Source organism: Aotus nancymaae, unplaced genomic scaffold (genome assembly GCF_030222135.1).
Source record: "Aotus nancymaae isolate 86718 unplaced genomic scaffold, 86718_ANA_hifiasm-v0.15.2.pri h1tg000040l, whole genome shotgun sequence".
NCBI lineage: Eukaryota > Metazoa > Chordata > Mammalia > Primates > Aotidae > Aotus > Aotus nancymaae.
In genome coordinates this window covers 66175483-66191809 of record NW_026988454.1, presented here as the reverse complement: position 1 = coordinate 66191809, position 16327 = coordinate 66175483, and the positions used below count along the sequence as shown (strand labels likewise).

Genomic DNA, 16327 nt, shown 5'->3' with positions numbered 1-16327 from the left:
TATAGAATGGAGTTCATTTTGGTTGACAGTGGATACTCTTTATGTGTTTTATGCTGCTGTTTTTGCTTGCCTGTATTATGTTATTTCTGAATGATTGTATATAACATATATGACAAAACACAGCAACTTAATTTTGATATGGATGAGATTAACTTTCAATAATATGAATACTTTAACCTAAACTAAGGAATATTATATTTTGAGATAGAGTAAATGTGACAAAATTTTATCAAATGGTGAATCTAAGTGAATGATATACAGATAGTACTATTTATGCCATTTTCCACAGATCAGACATTCAAAATTTAAAAATTGAGAAAAATAAATTCTTAAAAATACTTTGGAATTTGCCACCTTCCCAAAAAGATTCTATTATAGGTTGACCATTTGATATAATCAATACAATACATAAATCCTTTATAACATTTTATTTAAATCAGTTTACATAAGTTAATACAAAACAGCTGAAAAGAAAACATGAAACATAGAAATATATACACAAAAATATATACACATTTGTTTAATATATGAAGAAATATATAGTGTATATATGTTTTTCAATTTAAACTCTCCTATGTAATTGTCTAGTAACCAACTATATATGTCTGTACTGTATTTGCCAAGTAATACCTTTCTTAAAACAATTTTTCCAGTATAAATTTATTCATACCACATATCAAGCCTCAAAAGTATCAACTCTATGAAAGGCTCATCTCACCTCATCTAAGTCTTGGATATAAACTGGCTTTTCCTCAAAGCTGAGTGGCATTGGTTCGCTGTAGGGAATCCTTATTTCTTCATAAAGCTTGTTATTCTCTCTTTGGATTCCTTCTGGCAAAATCATCTATAAACATCAAAAATAAAACTTCAATAATAATAAAAAATAAAACACTTGCTCTTATAAAGATTCTTTAGAAAGAGAGAGAACAAAACAACACTGGTTTTATAACACAGCACTGATAAATAAACTTAGCAAATTTAAAAGAAAACAAACCTAAATAGAAGAAAAGCAAATGCAAAATACCACTCACACAAAGCATTAACATCAGGTATTTTATATAGTACACAGGCCACCGTATGTTGATGAATCTTAACATATACACTAATTAGATGGTACATCTGAATACAAATGTATTCATATAATTAGGAAAATGTACAATAAACAATATAGTGTACAGTTTAGCCAAACAGTGACGCAACTGATAAAACTCAAAAATACAAATTGCAAAAATAATGAAAGGGAGGGAAACAAATATGTTTTGAATATCTATTATATGTCAGGAGCTTTACATATACCACATTATGTCATTTTCCCCAATACTTTAGAATAAAATTTAGCATAGTCAACTAGTGTTAGACTCATGAAGGAAACAGGGAAAATCTACATGTCATTTCCTTAGAATAGGCATATTATTCAAAACTAGTTCTATAACAGTGACATACCTTTGCACCAGCAATAAATGCTGATGTTTTCATGGCTTGAGCCTGGGAATCATACACATGAGGATAATGTATTTTTTCAATGTCCACGTCTCTCTGCCTGCTCAGAATTGGAACACTTCTAGCATTCAGAAGTGCCTGCTCTCTGTAAATATAAAAAATAGACCTAATTTGAATTTTTTATCTTGAAAAGTAATGCATACACTAAAACAAGATAATTATTAAAAAATTGGAGGTAGGCCGGGCGCGGTGGCTCAAGCCTGTAATCCCAGCACTTTGGGAGGCCGAGGCGGGTGGATCACGAGGTCAAGAGATCGAGACCATCCTGGTCAACATGGTGAAACCCCATCTCTACTAATACAAAAAATTAGCTGGGCATGGTGGCCCGTGCCTATAATCCCAGCTACTCAGGAGGCTGAGGCAGGAGAATTGCTTGAACGCAGGAGGTGGAGGTTGCGGTGAGTCGAGATCGCACCATTACACTCCAGCCTGGGTAACAAGAGCGAAACTCCATCTCAAAAAAAAAAAAAATTGGAGGTAGCCTTCCATTATAAAAAAGAATAATTAAACTACACAAAGGAGGATTTTAGAAATCCTGAAATTTTCTGGGTAACCAAATAGGATTCAGCACATTTTTAGGTACTATTTTTAGATAACACCACCTGGTAAGTTTGATTTAATGTTCTTTATAATTTTGTTTTTTCACAATTCAAAGAAGTTTATTTAACAAGGTATAAATTTCTTTTTTGAAACGTGTTTCAATAATTAAAAAATCAAGTATAATAATGTTTAGATTTCATTTTTCTCCTTTATACTTCTAAATAACATTTTTAAAAAGATACATTAAGCACAGAAATGAAATGTATCTCAAATTTACGTAAACTATTTAAATTTTAACCTAGTGCTGTGTACACAGCACCTAACAATAGCCTACCTCTATAATCTAAATCTCTTACCTACTTGGATGCGAATAAGAATATTCTAATTAAGCAGAACACTGATTTCTTATCCCAGAAAATCAGGTATTCATAAAACAAACTTCTATTAAGAAAACATGACTTGAAGTAAAAATCATCTATACTGCTAAGACTAAACAAAAAAATGATAATAAGTAAAAGCAGCAATTACAACACAAGCATTTTTCAGCTTCTGTCTTTTATTACCTTTGTATCCGCAATTCCTTAGGATCAAAGCACATAAGTCCTTCTGAAACTTCTAAATCTTCTCCAGCCTTTTTTTCTCGTCTGGCAATTCTTTTTTCTTCACGGCGATATTGTTTCATTAACTGCTTTTCTTGTTCAGACTGAATAGTGACTTGACAACCATAATTGGGTTTAGTGTTTTCTCCTAAAATTTTTTTACAATTGTCTAAGAAGTAAATATAAGAAACACAATGTTTTATAAATCTGAATATGATTTAATCTTCTTGCAAACCATTTCTTTTCCCTACCCCAGAATATATAATGCTCTAACAATTCATTTTCTAAAGCTGGCACATTCAATTATTATGTTTTAAGGAGAGTTTCTAAAAACCACAGTATCTAAATAAAGTTACGTAGTGGTTTAAGAAAAGTCAGCAGTATTTTCTTCCTACAGACTCAACAGTTTAATCACTCACATTATAAATTCTTACATATAATATTAGGAACCTAAAAATTCAATTTTATCATTTGAAATAATTTGCTTATATAATTTCAATAAATATAATATCAATGTTAATTAGCATTTACTGTTAATACAGCAATAAAATAAACTCTTTACCTACTAAACAACTTTTTTCTATGTAACAGACCTTATGCAGTTAAGCTGTATATATGTTACTACTTAATTATTTATACATTACATAAAATTTATTAGCAGTAGTTCAGGACATACTTAAGACAATGACTAAGCAAATAAAGCAAAAGTATGGTCTATCTTTTCACCGAAACACAGTTTTTAAACAGTAGAAAAACCAAGTGAATTAAAGCTCAATGTTTACAAAGTTTACTTTAGGTTTGTGGTTTGGTCAACTCAATATTCAGGAAAAATTTTCTTCCAACAGGATTACCTTCTGTGTTTGTTTAAATCTTTACAAGCAACAGTATCTTCACTTACTGCAGCTATAAAGGGCAATAGTATCTTCACTTACTACAGCTATAAAGGAACTAATAGGAATGTGGTTGAAAGTAATCCAAGTGAATAAGCATTTATTGTATTGAGGTCCTACTCAGTTCTAGGCACTGCAGCTAGGCTAGGAAGACAATGAAGAATGAGACTTGGTCCATACTCTGACAGAGCACTGTGCAAATTATTTTATCAAATTACAACATCCAATATAGAACAGAGAAGGAATTAAACATAGCATCAAGATGGGAAAATTAGCTTCCTAATTCACTGTAAGCTGAATCCTCACAATTGTCAGACATTCGTTACTGCCCTATTGCATTATTTTGAATATAAGTCATTAAACTCTCAATCACAGGGAAAACTTGTATAATGGCTTTATAAGCCTTAAAAAGGAAAATATGTCTCAAAATTATGAAATAAAATAAAATCTCATCTATATTAGGACTATATTTTACAGTTCTGAAAAAAGCATTTTCCTAAGTCTTATATCCCTTATTTCTAATTCAGTCTTAAATACCTTCTATAATAACAGAATTTATAATTAGCATTCAGTGTTAGAAAAAGAATGCAACTTTCTGCCAATTTTCACATGTACTCTGAACTGTTGATAAAAGTTAACTTGTCTGCAAAGTTATACAATCAGCAACACAGATATTAAGCACAATGTTTAAATGTGAATAATGCCATGTACTTTTAATATCAGAAATGAATGTTAAAGATTTTAAGCGTGAAACTGTAAATACTTTGGGTGACATACTAAATGCTATGCCAATGTCATTAAATTTTAAGTAAATGTGGCAGTAATAAAATATTATTATACATACTTATGATCATCCAAATAAAATGAAAATTATAAGAAGAAAATATGTCTACCTCATAGCTTAAAAAGTCTTAATTAGAACATACATACTAGAATTCTATAAGGCTGAGTATAATAGGTAATTTCAAAAAATCAAGTTGTAAAGCAGTAAAAGTTTAAATGTATGGTTCTCCTAGCTGGGTTAGGTTAACTGTAGAGACTGACCTGCAAAAATGAAATGAATATCCTCAACAGTAATTCTAACACAAAGTTATTCTGAATAACTATGCAGAATTTTGTATTCTTTTAGAATGGTCATTTAAAAGTGTATAGCACCTCCCCCTTGCTCTCCTGCTCCTACTACTGATGTATAAGATGCCTGCTCCTCTTTTGCCTTCTGCCATGATTGGAAGCTTCCTGAAGCCTCCCCAGAAGCAAAAGCTGCTAATGCTTCATGCACATCCTGAAGATTGTGAGCCAATTAAACCTCTTTTCTTTATAAACTACCCAGTTTCAAGTATTTCTAGCAATGTGAGAATGCACTGATACAAAAAGTATATTGATTCTAAGAAATTATCCTAATAGAATAAAATTTATGAAATCAAAATAATAAACATGAATAAATCATCAGTTTCCAAAAAATATATAAAGCTGGACTTATATTAAACTTTGTATTAATAAATTACCACTATTAAAAGGTAGAATCAGGCTGGGCACTGTGGCTAACACCTGTAATCCAAACACTTTGGGAGGCTGTGGTGGAAGGACTGCTTGAGGCCAGTAGTTTGAGACTACCCCGGGCAACATAGGGAGACCTCATCTTTATTTAAAAAAAAAAAAATTAATTAATCAGGCGTGGTGGCACACACCTGTGGACCCATCTGCTTGGGAGGCTGAGAGGAGCACCTGAGCACAGACAGTTGAGGCTGCAGTAATCCCCAATTGTGCCACTGCTCCCTAGCCTGAGCAAGAAAGCGAGGGCCTGTCTCAAAAACAAAAGCTAGAATCAGCAAGTATCTCTTTATATTTAGGAGACTGACAAAAAGAAATACCAAATTCTCAGAATTTACAACATTGTAGGACTAGTTATTTAAACTCATTTGTATTCTTTGGCAGATACCCATTTTAGATGCTCATAATCCTTGCTGGCTTACTGCAATTTCTGGTTATATGCTATTCAACAGGTGTGATATGGTTAGACTTTGTGTCCCCACACAAATCCCACCTTGAATTGTAATCCCCATAATCCCCAGGTGTTGAGGGAGGAAGCTTGTGGGAGGTGACTGGATCACAGAGGCAGTCACTGTGATGCTGTCCAGTCACCCCCATGCTGCTCTAGTGATAGTGATTGAGTTCTCAGGAGATCTGATAGTTTTATGTTTGGCAAGTTTCTCCTGCACATACGTTTCTCTGCTACCACCATGTGAAGTAGGTTCTTGCTTCCCCTTTACCTTCTGCCAAGTTTCCTGAGGTCTCCAGCCATGTGGAACTGGGAGCCAATTAAATCTCCTTTGTTTATATATTAACCTAGTCTCAGGTAGTATTTTTATAGCAGTGTGAGAACAGACTAACACAAGGTAGGAGCACTCTTGGAGGCAGGCAGAATAGAAATATTCAATACACTTAAAGAACAAAGGGACTTGCTGACAAAGTTGCTAAATTCATATTTTCCAAGAGTCTTACAATCTCAAAGCAACTTTAAGGCTCTGAGAACATTTATTGTTATCAAAGAAATTCGTTAAGAAACATAAAATTTGTCAGAAGTTTTAGATTTAAATCACAGCTGTTTTTATCATTTCCTTTTAGTGCAATAATCATAAATGTAAGAAAATGAGGGCATAACTTACAAGAAGGATAGATATTAAATAGTTTGAAGAAAGTTGCCAGATTTCTTATGCTCATATACTTTTTTAAAATCCCAAACTATCTGTAGGGCTGGCAAAAAACCCTGTGGTAAAGGTAAAAAAAAAAAAAAATTATTTTTCTGTTTATCACTTAAAACCTGAGTTTTGCATCAGCTATGTTGTAAGTCAAGCTTTTTAAAAAATAATTTTGGTTCCCTAGTCAATTCTTCTAATTTTTCTGGGATTTAAAAATATATGTAATAACATATATTTTCAATATGCTCAGCATGATAATTGTATTGTGCTTTGACATGTGCTAAATATTTTATAGATAAAGTATCAAAATGTCTACAACTTCCTGTCATTGTTCAGCAAAAATTTAAAAAGTAGGTGTATGTGTAAAGGGTCTAGGAGGAGCAAAATGTTAAAGACTAATGAATCTACATGAAAGGTAAACAATGATCATTGTATTATTCTTGCAATTTTAACTATAGGTTTGAAAGTTCTCAAAATGAAAAGTTGCAGAGAAATTAAACTACTACTTGGGCCCACAGTAATTATATATGTATTTTCTCTTTAAAGAAAATTTGCTATGCAGAGGCTCTTTAATTAGGTCCCATTTGTCAATAAAGTAAGCAAACAACCTATAGAACTAGAAAAAATAACTGTATCCGACAAAGGCCTAACATCCAGAATCTATAAGAAACTTAAATCAATAAGCAAAAAACAAATAACCGCGTTTATAAACACTTCTCAAAAAAAAAAAAAAAAAAAATAGGCTGAGCCCAGTGGCTCACGCCTGTAATCCTAGCACTTTGGGAGGCTGAGGCAGGTGGATCACAAGGTCAAGAAATTGACATAATCCTGGCCAACATGGTAAAACCCCATCTCTACTAAAAATATAAAACTTAACTGGGCGTGGTGGTACCTGCCTGTAGTCCCAGCTACTCAGGAGGCTGAGGTGGGAGGATCACTTGAACCCAGGAGGTGGAGGTTGCAGTGAGCCAAGATCATGCCACCGCACTCCAGCCTGGTGAAGAGTGTGACTCTGTCTCAAAAAAAAAAAAAGACATACAAGCAGCCAACAAATGCTAATCATCACTAACCATCAGAGAAAAACAAATCATAACCACAACGAGACACCATCTCACACCAGCCAGAATGGCTATGATTAAAAAATCAAATAATAACAGATGTTGGCACAGCTACAGAAAAAGAAACATTTATATACTTGGTAGGAATGTAAATTAGTCCAGCCACTGTGAAAAGTAGTTTGGAGATTTCTCAAAGAGCTTAAAACAGAGTTACCATTTGACCCAGCAATTCCATCACTGAGTATATACCCCCCAAAAACTCAATTCTTATACCAAAAAGACATAGGGACTCACGTGTTCATCAAAGCACTATTCACAACAGGAAACACACAGAATCAACCTAAGTTCCCATCAACAGTGGACTGGATAAGGAACAGGCAGTTTGAACATATGAACCATGGAACACTATGCAGCCATAAAAAGATCAAATCATTCTGATTTTCCTGAATAGAGACCACAGTAACATTTTTCTTATAACTTATTACATAACAGCTGTCATTTTACAGTGAAAGAACCATTAGAATGTTCTTTTTTTTTTTTTAATTGCATTTTAGGTTTTGGGTTACATGTGAAGAACATGCAAGGTTGTTGCACAGGTACACACATGGCAGTGTGATTTGCTGCCTTCCTCCCCATCACCTGTATCTGGCACTTCTCCCCATGCTATCTCTCCCCAACTCCCCATCGCCCACTGTCCCTCCCCTATTTTTCCCCAACAGACCCCAGTGTATGATGCTGCCCTCCCTGTGTCCATGTGTTCTCAATGTTCAATACCCACCTATGAGTGAGAACATGCAGTGTTTGATTTTCTGTTCTTGTGTCAGTTTGCTGAGAATGATGGTTTCCAGTTCACCCATGTCCCTACAAAGGACACGAACTCATCATTTTTGATGGCTGCATAATATTCCATGGTGTATATGTGCCACATTTTCCCTGTCCAGTCTATCATCGATGGGCATTTGGGTTGGTTCCAGGTCTTTGCTATTGTAAATAGTGCTGCAATGAACATTCGTGTGTGTGTGTCCTTATAGTAGAACGATTTATAATCCTTTGGATATATACCCAGTAATGGGATTGCTGGGTCAAATGGAATTTCTATTTCTAGGTCCTTGAGGAATTGCCACACTGTCTTCCACAATGGTTGAACTAATTTACACTCCCACCAACAGTGTAAAAGCTAAAGGGGTTCCTATTTCTCCACATCCTCTCCAGCATCTGTTGTCTCCAGATTTTTTAATGATCACCATTCTAACTGGCATGAGATGGTATCTCAATATAGTTTTGATTTCCGTTTCTCTAATGATCAGTGATGATGAGCATTTTTTCATATGTTTGTTGGCCTCATGTATGTCTTCCTTAGTAAAGTGGCTGTTCATATCCCTCACCTACTTTTGAATGGGCTTGTTTGTTTTTTTCTTGTAAATCTGTTTTAGTTCTTTGTAGATTCTGTATATCAGCCCTTTGTCAGATGGGTAGATTGCAAAAATTTTTTCCCATTCTGTTGGTTGCTGATTCACTCTAATGACTGTTTCTTTTGCCGTGCAGAAGCTGTGGAGTTTGATTAGGTCCCATTTGTCTATTTTGGCTTTTCTTGCCAATGCTTTTGGTGTTTTGGTCATGAAGTCCTTGCCTACACCTATGTCCTGAATGGTTTTGCCTAGATTTTCTTCTAGGGTTTTTATGGTGTTAGGTCTTATGTTTAAGTCTTTAATCCATCTGGAGTCAATTTTAGTGTAAGGTGTCAGGAAGGGGTCCAGTTTCTGCTTTCTGCATATGGCTAGCCAGTTTTCCCAACACCACTTATTAAACAGGGAATCCTTTCCCCATTGCTTGGTTTTGTCAGGTTTGTGAAAGATCAGATGGTTGTAGATATGTTGTGTTGTCTCCGAGGCCTCTGTTCTGTTCCATTGGTCTATATCTCTGTTTTGGTACCAGTACCATGCTGTTTTGATTACTGAAGGCTTGTAGTATAGTTTGAAGTCCGGTAGTGTGATGCCTCCCACTTTGCTCTTTTGCTTAGAATTGACTTGGCTATGTGGGCTCTCTTTTGGTTCCATATGAAGTTTAAGGTGGTTTTTTCCAGTTCTGTGAAGAAGGTTGTTGGTAGCTTGATGGGGACAGTGTTGAATCTGTAAATTACTTTGGGCAGTATGGCCATTTTCACAATATTGATTCTTCCTAACCATGAACATGGAATGCTTCTCCATTTGTTTGTGTCCTCTCTTATTTCGTTGAGCAGTGGTTTGTAGTTCTCCTTGAAGAGGTCCTTTACGTTCCTTGTTAGTTGTATTCCTAGGTATTTTATTCTCTTTGTAGCAATTGTGAATGGCAGTTTGTTCTTGATTTGGCTCTCTTTAAGTCTGTTATTGGTGTATAGCAATGCCTGTAATTTTTGCACATTGATTTTGTATCCTGAGACTTTGCTGAAGTTGCTTATTAGTTTCAGGAGATTTTGGGCTGAGACAATGGGGTCTTCTAGATATACAATCATGTTGTCTGCAAATAGAGACAATTTGACTCCCTCCTTTCCTATTTGAATGCCCTTTATTTCTTTTTCTTCTCTGATTGCATGATGTCCTTTGCAACAACATGAATGCAACTGGAGGCCATTATCCTAAGTGAATTAATGAAGAAAACCAAATACCTCATGATCCCACTTTAAGTGGGAGCTAAACAATGGGTACACACAGACACAAAGATGGAAAAAACACACTAGGGATTCCATAAAACAAGTAAGAGGGAGTAGGGAAAGGGTTAAAAAACTACCTATCAAGTACTATGTTCACTACTTGGGTGACAGAATCTGTATCCCAAACCTTAGCATCAAACAATATACCCATGTAACAAACCTGCACATGTACCTCCTATTTGCAAAATAAAAGAAGCACATTTGTGTATTCTAAGTGGTTTTATCTTTTACCAAAAAATGCCATATTCAAACACTACCCTCCTATTTAGATCACTTACGTTTGTTTCGTAATGTGCCATATCTAAAATCTATTTAAGAGAGTAATATCAGTAAATTATATAATAAACCAAAAGATATTTAAATGTAATTACATTACAAACATTTGCTAACCAATGAATCTTTCCTTTAAAGTACAATTATCGCTGCATACTTTCTTACCTTGAAGAGCCTGAAACTTATGATCATTTGAAGAATTAAGAAATCTATTCACAATTGTAATTCTGTTCTGGAGGAGTTTCTCAATAAGTTCAAGTCCTTCAGGTCCCAGCAGTTCAAATAGCTTATAAAAAGAGAAAAAAGTAACAAACATCTGTTACCTCAAAGTTTAACTTTTCAAGTTATTAACAACCTATTCAACAGAGGTGTAAAACCAAACTAATATAGAAATACTCAAAAAGTTTAATAAAAATAGTTATTTAAACTAAGATAAATGACTCTTCACATTCCCAAGAATCTTTATAAAGGCTATCTGCAATTTTATAATTAAAAAACATTACTCAATTTTTTGAAATAATTAAGATTTTAATACATAAATCTAAATCACAGAATAACAAATTCTTGGCATAACCAAATGAAATTCTAAAATAATTTAATTTGCTCTTCAACATAGCATTCTCATTTTCCCAAACAGAGTCCAGAGTACTATTTTTCTTACAACTTACTACACAACAGCTGTCATTTTAGCATTAAAGAATCCTTAGAATGTTTTAATGAATCACGACTTCATGCCAATTTTTTACACGTATTTTAAATGCTAAATGAATTTGAAATCTAAAACACAGTGCTGCAAGTGCTTTACATAACTTTATAAAAATTTTCCCAAGCATATCCCACTCTCCTACGCAGAGTAGTTACCATAGATTAAGTTGATATCAGAGTTAGAGAACCAGTGTTAGGATTCAGAGAGTTTCACTATATAATTGCACAATATAAGTATTCTAGAAAGTCTCTAGGCTTCCACAAGTATGACCTAGGAAGATACATATATTTATTGTTTAGAAATATTATACTCTAATTTTGCATATTAATATGTTATGCTAACCAAATCTAACCACTCTCAGAGAATCCACACAAATAAAATCATAAAATAAAAATTTACTTTGTGTATATGGACATTAAAAGTTCAATAAATATTTTCTCTTTGCTCTTCATTTTACTGAAGGTATACACAAAGGGGTAACAAAAGAAACAAAACGAATTGTTAAGAACAGTCCTGTCCAATCAATTTTAATTCTACTGGCCAGTATTTTTTTTTTCAAGCATGCAGATGATCAAACTGGCCAGAATTTTTTATTGAACACATTATATGCCAGGTACTATGATAGGCATTTTACTCATCCTATCTAACAAATCCTCCTAACAATATTTTCACATTAAGGTATTAATTATAGTTGTTGGACTTAAGAAAAGAAAGCTTTAGAAAATTTACACAAATTGTCCAAAGTTATACAATAGTAGTGTTGTTTGAAAATGACATCTATCTGAACCCAAGCCTAAAGAACTTTCCACTGCACTTTACTAACACTTTTGAATATTTTCTAGAAACCTGTGACCTTGAAATGAATATGAAATATATTGTAACATAAAAGATGTCAAATTGGGTAATATAAAAGATATTAGTTGAGGTTAACAAACTTTTGTAAAGGGAAACAGCAGAGGTAGCAATAAAGAGGCAAAGATAAGAAGTATGGTCAAGAAATATGAAAGTAAATATATAACTTGTTACACTCACCCTCTTCCCCTCAAAAAAAAAGATTAATAATATGTGGCAGAAAGAGTTTAAGAAAGAGAAGGATAAAAGATGCTGCAAAACAAGACATAATGTCTGTGTTCCCTTTCCTACCATACTTCCTCAAAGAATCACCCATCAATAAAGTATGCTATATGGAGTTCTAGAAGTCAAAATTATTTTCATAATAATACTTAGCTATTATTTGCCTTTCTCATTCTGTTGACATTATACTGATAGTGCAAAAGCAATGGTGAGTAAAACTGCTGGTGCCTTTGTACAAATCAAGCTAATAGTATCAAATGAATTAGTAATCATTGTATTATTTGCTGTCATACAAGCACAATTACAAACAACAACACAAAGCCAACTTTACTTAAGAATGTGCTTAAGTAAAGCAATAAAAATTATGAGTTTTATAAATTTCATGAGTATGTATCATTTTTAATATTCTGTGACAAAAGGAGATGTATAAAGTTACTTCTACTACATATATAGAATAAATATGTATAAAAGTATTTTATAAAAATTTTATAAAAGTATAAAATTGCTAATAAAGAGGCTTTCTATGTAACATCACTTTGATTTGAAAGAATGACTAAAGACAAATTATTTAGATTGGGATAGCTGACAAACACTTTCTCAAAAATGAAAGTGAGCCTCCTACACAAAGGAAACAACTGAATGTATTTGTTGTCAATGCTAAAATGCAAGTTTTCAAGAGAAAATTAGAATTTTGAAAAACTTGTATTCACCACTGTAAGTCTGACCCTTACCCAATACGTAAGACTTTTCTGATGATACCAGTGGTAATATTAATGAATGGATGAATTCTTTTTATATTATATAATCAAATGTGTCAACATTTATAAGATTTGCATAACTCACTGAATCAATTATTTTCCAAAAACTTATACATGACATTATAAAATTACACACAGGTAAAAAATATCCATTAAAAATGAGAAAGCCAATAAATTTTCAGGAAACCTAGTATAAAAATTCACTGATACACCAGATTTTCATTGTAACTAACTTGCAAGAAACTACCACTTGTCGAGTTTTAATTTAGTATTGAAAAAGAATATTAAAAATTATTTAAAAAGGCTTTTAAACTATATTATTCTCTTTTCTAACTGCATATCTATGTGAGGCTAGATTCCCTTTGTAAACTTAAGCCAAAAATATATATTATAGCAGATTGAATACAGAAGCAGATATGAGAATGTTTTCTATTAAACCAGATATTAAAAAAAAAAAAATAAACCAGACATTAAAAAGATTGCATAAACTTAAAATAATGCCACTTTTCTTTCTATATATTAAAATTTTGGAAAATATAGTTAATTTTCATCAAGTTGCAAATTTCTATTATTATTGTTGTTATTTTAAAATGAATAAATATATGCAGTCATGTGTCACTTAACACATATCCTGAGAAATACACAAGTAGGTGATTTTGTGGGAATGTCATAGAGTGTACTTACACAAACCTAGATGAGGTAGCATACTACACAGCTAGACTATATATGGTGTAGCCTAATTCTTTTAGGCTACCAACCTGAACAACATGTTACTATATTGAATACTGGAGTCAACTGAAACACAATGGTAAGTATTGATGTATCTAACCATATGTAAACATAGATAAGATACAGTAAAAAATACTGTACAAAAGATAAAAAATGGTATACCTGTATACCTGAAAGAGCACTTACCATGAAGGAAGGCTGCAGGATTGGAAGTTATTCTAGTGGAGTCAGTGAGTGAGTAATGAATGAATGTGAAGGTCTAGGACATCACTACACAACCACAGACTTTATAAACACTGTTCACTTTGGCTACACTACATTTGTCTTTTCAAAAAAGAGTCTTCAATAAGTTGACCTCAACTTACTACAACTTTTTTACTTCATAAACTTTATATTTAACTTTTTGACTCTTTAATAACACTTAGTTTAAAACATAAACACACTGTACAGCTTTACAAAAATATTGTCTGTCTTTATAACTTTTTCTATAAGCTTTTTTCTATTTTTAAAATTTTTATTTTTTCAACTTGTTAATTAAAAACTCACACACAAAAACAGATCAGCTCAGGCCTACACAATGTCAGGATCATCAAGATGTCAATGGTGATAGAAATTTTTCAATTCTATTAAAATATTTCAGGACCACTGTTGTATATAGTCTGTCATTGACCAAAACATCATTTTGCAGCACATGACTGTACTTGAAGAGTTTCTCAGTTTTAGTTTCTGGTATAGTAAACACCAACAGACATAAATCACATCTTGGAGTACTCAATAACTTTTAACAGCATAAAGAGGTTCTGAGATCATAAAGTTTGATATCTGATATCCAAGATTACTACAAAACATTTTTAAATGGTCACACTCTACTTATTTTATACCCACATCTCTATAGCTTTTTCATGCCATGGCACTTTGAAAAGTCATAGTATTTATAAAGTATATGAAGTAAATGGACAAGGCTACTCTGACCAAAAGAGACTAATTAAAAGTCCAAGTGATCCTTGGCCCAGGCAAGTGCCTTGAGGGTTAGTTGGTAAGAGTAGTATCCCAGCCTACCTACAACCCGTTGTGTTATATGCCCTGGTACACCAGAAGGAAACCTCTACTATACTAACACGTAAATCTGTTCATATGATATCATGGTTTAAAATCCTCCATAGCATCCCAATCTTTATAAGATAAAATCCAAACCTCTGAGTACCCCCACATGATTGATACCTTCTATTGGCTGGTCCCTAAAAGCCTGTCTGGTATCACATTCTTTCTTTCCCCAACTCATAAGTCTTTATCATTGAATGACACCAATCCATCTGCTACTCTGAAGGCATGCTCTTTCACATGTCCGATATGTCTATATATGCTGGTCCTGCTAGGCAGAAAGACCTTTCCAATCTCCTCAACCCAGTAACCTCTTCTTTTAGTCTTCAAAATCCAGCTCAAATAACTCTTCTCCAAAACTTTCTCTGTCTTTATTATGTTTTATGGCAGTTAGAACTGCATACAAAGCTTCCCCATTACACTACGTCTTCCTTCAAGGAAACTTCACTCTTTGTTTCTCCAAGAGTTAAAACACTGCAAGACAAATGGCAAGTGCTAATTAAATAAGATGTATCAAAGACATGTTTTATTCATAACAGTATTTTCTTTCACATTTTTAACCCTTAAATATCATATTTTTTCAAAGGGAATCATTAAAAGCATATGTTTTATTTACTAGATTAAACTCTTTCTAAATGAAAGTAAATATTGTCTCTAAAAATAATCTCAAAACAGAAAGAATCATATGTAGGTTGCTATTGACACATAAAAAAGTCTTTTGCCAAACTCCAACCAACACAGGATGAAGATTAAGCTTTTGTTGTTGTGTTGTTGTTTAATCTCCTTCAATTGCTAGTAGTTGCAAGCACTTTAAGGCTCTCCTGCAACCTCAAAAAAGGTTAACATATAACAAGTATAAGGGATGCCACTAAATCTTCATTAAGATTCCTAAAAAAGTGGCCGGGCATGGTGGCTCACGCCTGTAATCTCAGCATTTTGGGAGGCTGAGGTTGGCATATCACGAGGTCAGGAGATTGAGACCATCCTGGCCAACATGGTGAAACCCCCATATAAATAATTAGCTGGGGTGGTGGCGCACACCTGTAGTCCCAGCTATTTGGGAAGCTAAGGCAGGAGAACTGCTTGAACCCAGGAGGTGGAAATTGCAGTGAACCCAGATTGCATCACTGCACTACAGCCTGGGTGACAGTGTAAGACTCTGTCTCAAAAAACAAAAAAATTTCCTAAAAAACTGATAAGAAGTATTAACAGATCTGTGAAAAATAAAAGCAAGCAAATAGTCTAGACAAAATAATAAACACAAGATCCACATTTGATCTTCCTTTCTTGTATCTTTCAGGCATGTGAAAAAGTACTGAAGATATGGCCAGGCGCAGTGGGAAGAGGAAGATTTCTGTCCATGTTTACCCCTTCCCATACTAAAGTCACCTAGAGGAAATGTCCAACAGCATAAATATTTCTGGAGTTGAATCGAAAATCACGTAAGTGATTAACACAATGGAAATGAATGATAGGCCCATTTGTGGAACTCTAGTTTTTCCACACTTAATTTTGCACAGTCCTGCCCTTACAAGTATTAATTCTATATTCCAAACAACATATATTGTTATAAATGTTAACAATAAAGTGCTAAATTATAGCTCCAATAAGATCAAATATAGAAAAAAAATCACAGCTAAAGTTATCACCTCCTTTCTCAAATCTTCTTTCTCCCTTCATCACCAATTCCATTAATGATACAATCCTTCAG

General features: G+C 33.5%; 1 protein-coding gene across 1 annotated transcript in view; it reads right to left on the bottom strand.

Annotated features, from left to right (window-relative positions):
* Window positions 1-16327, bottom strand: part of ASCC3 (activating signal cointegrator 1 complex subunit 3) — a 363321-nt gene that overhangs the window by 305560 nt on the left and 41434 nt on the right. Inside the window, exons 5-8 of the mRNA XM_012438418.3 lie at window positions 10414-10534; window positions 2604-2808; window positions 1444-1585; window positions 719-844 (exon numbers count right to left, since the gene is read on the bottom strand). Coding sequence (XP_012293841.2) covers window positions 719-844; window positions 1444-1585; window positions 2604-2808; window positions 10414-10534 — 594 coding nt within the window. The remainder of the gene's footprint in view (window positions 1-718; window positions 845-1443; window positions 1586-2603; window positions 2809-10413; window positions 10535-16327) is intronic.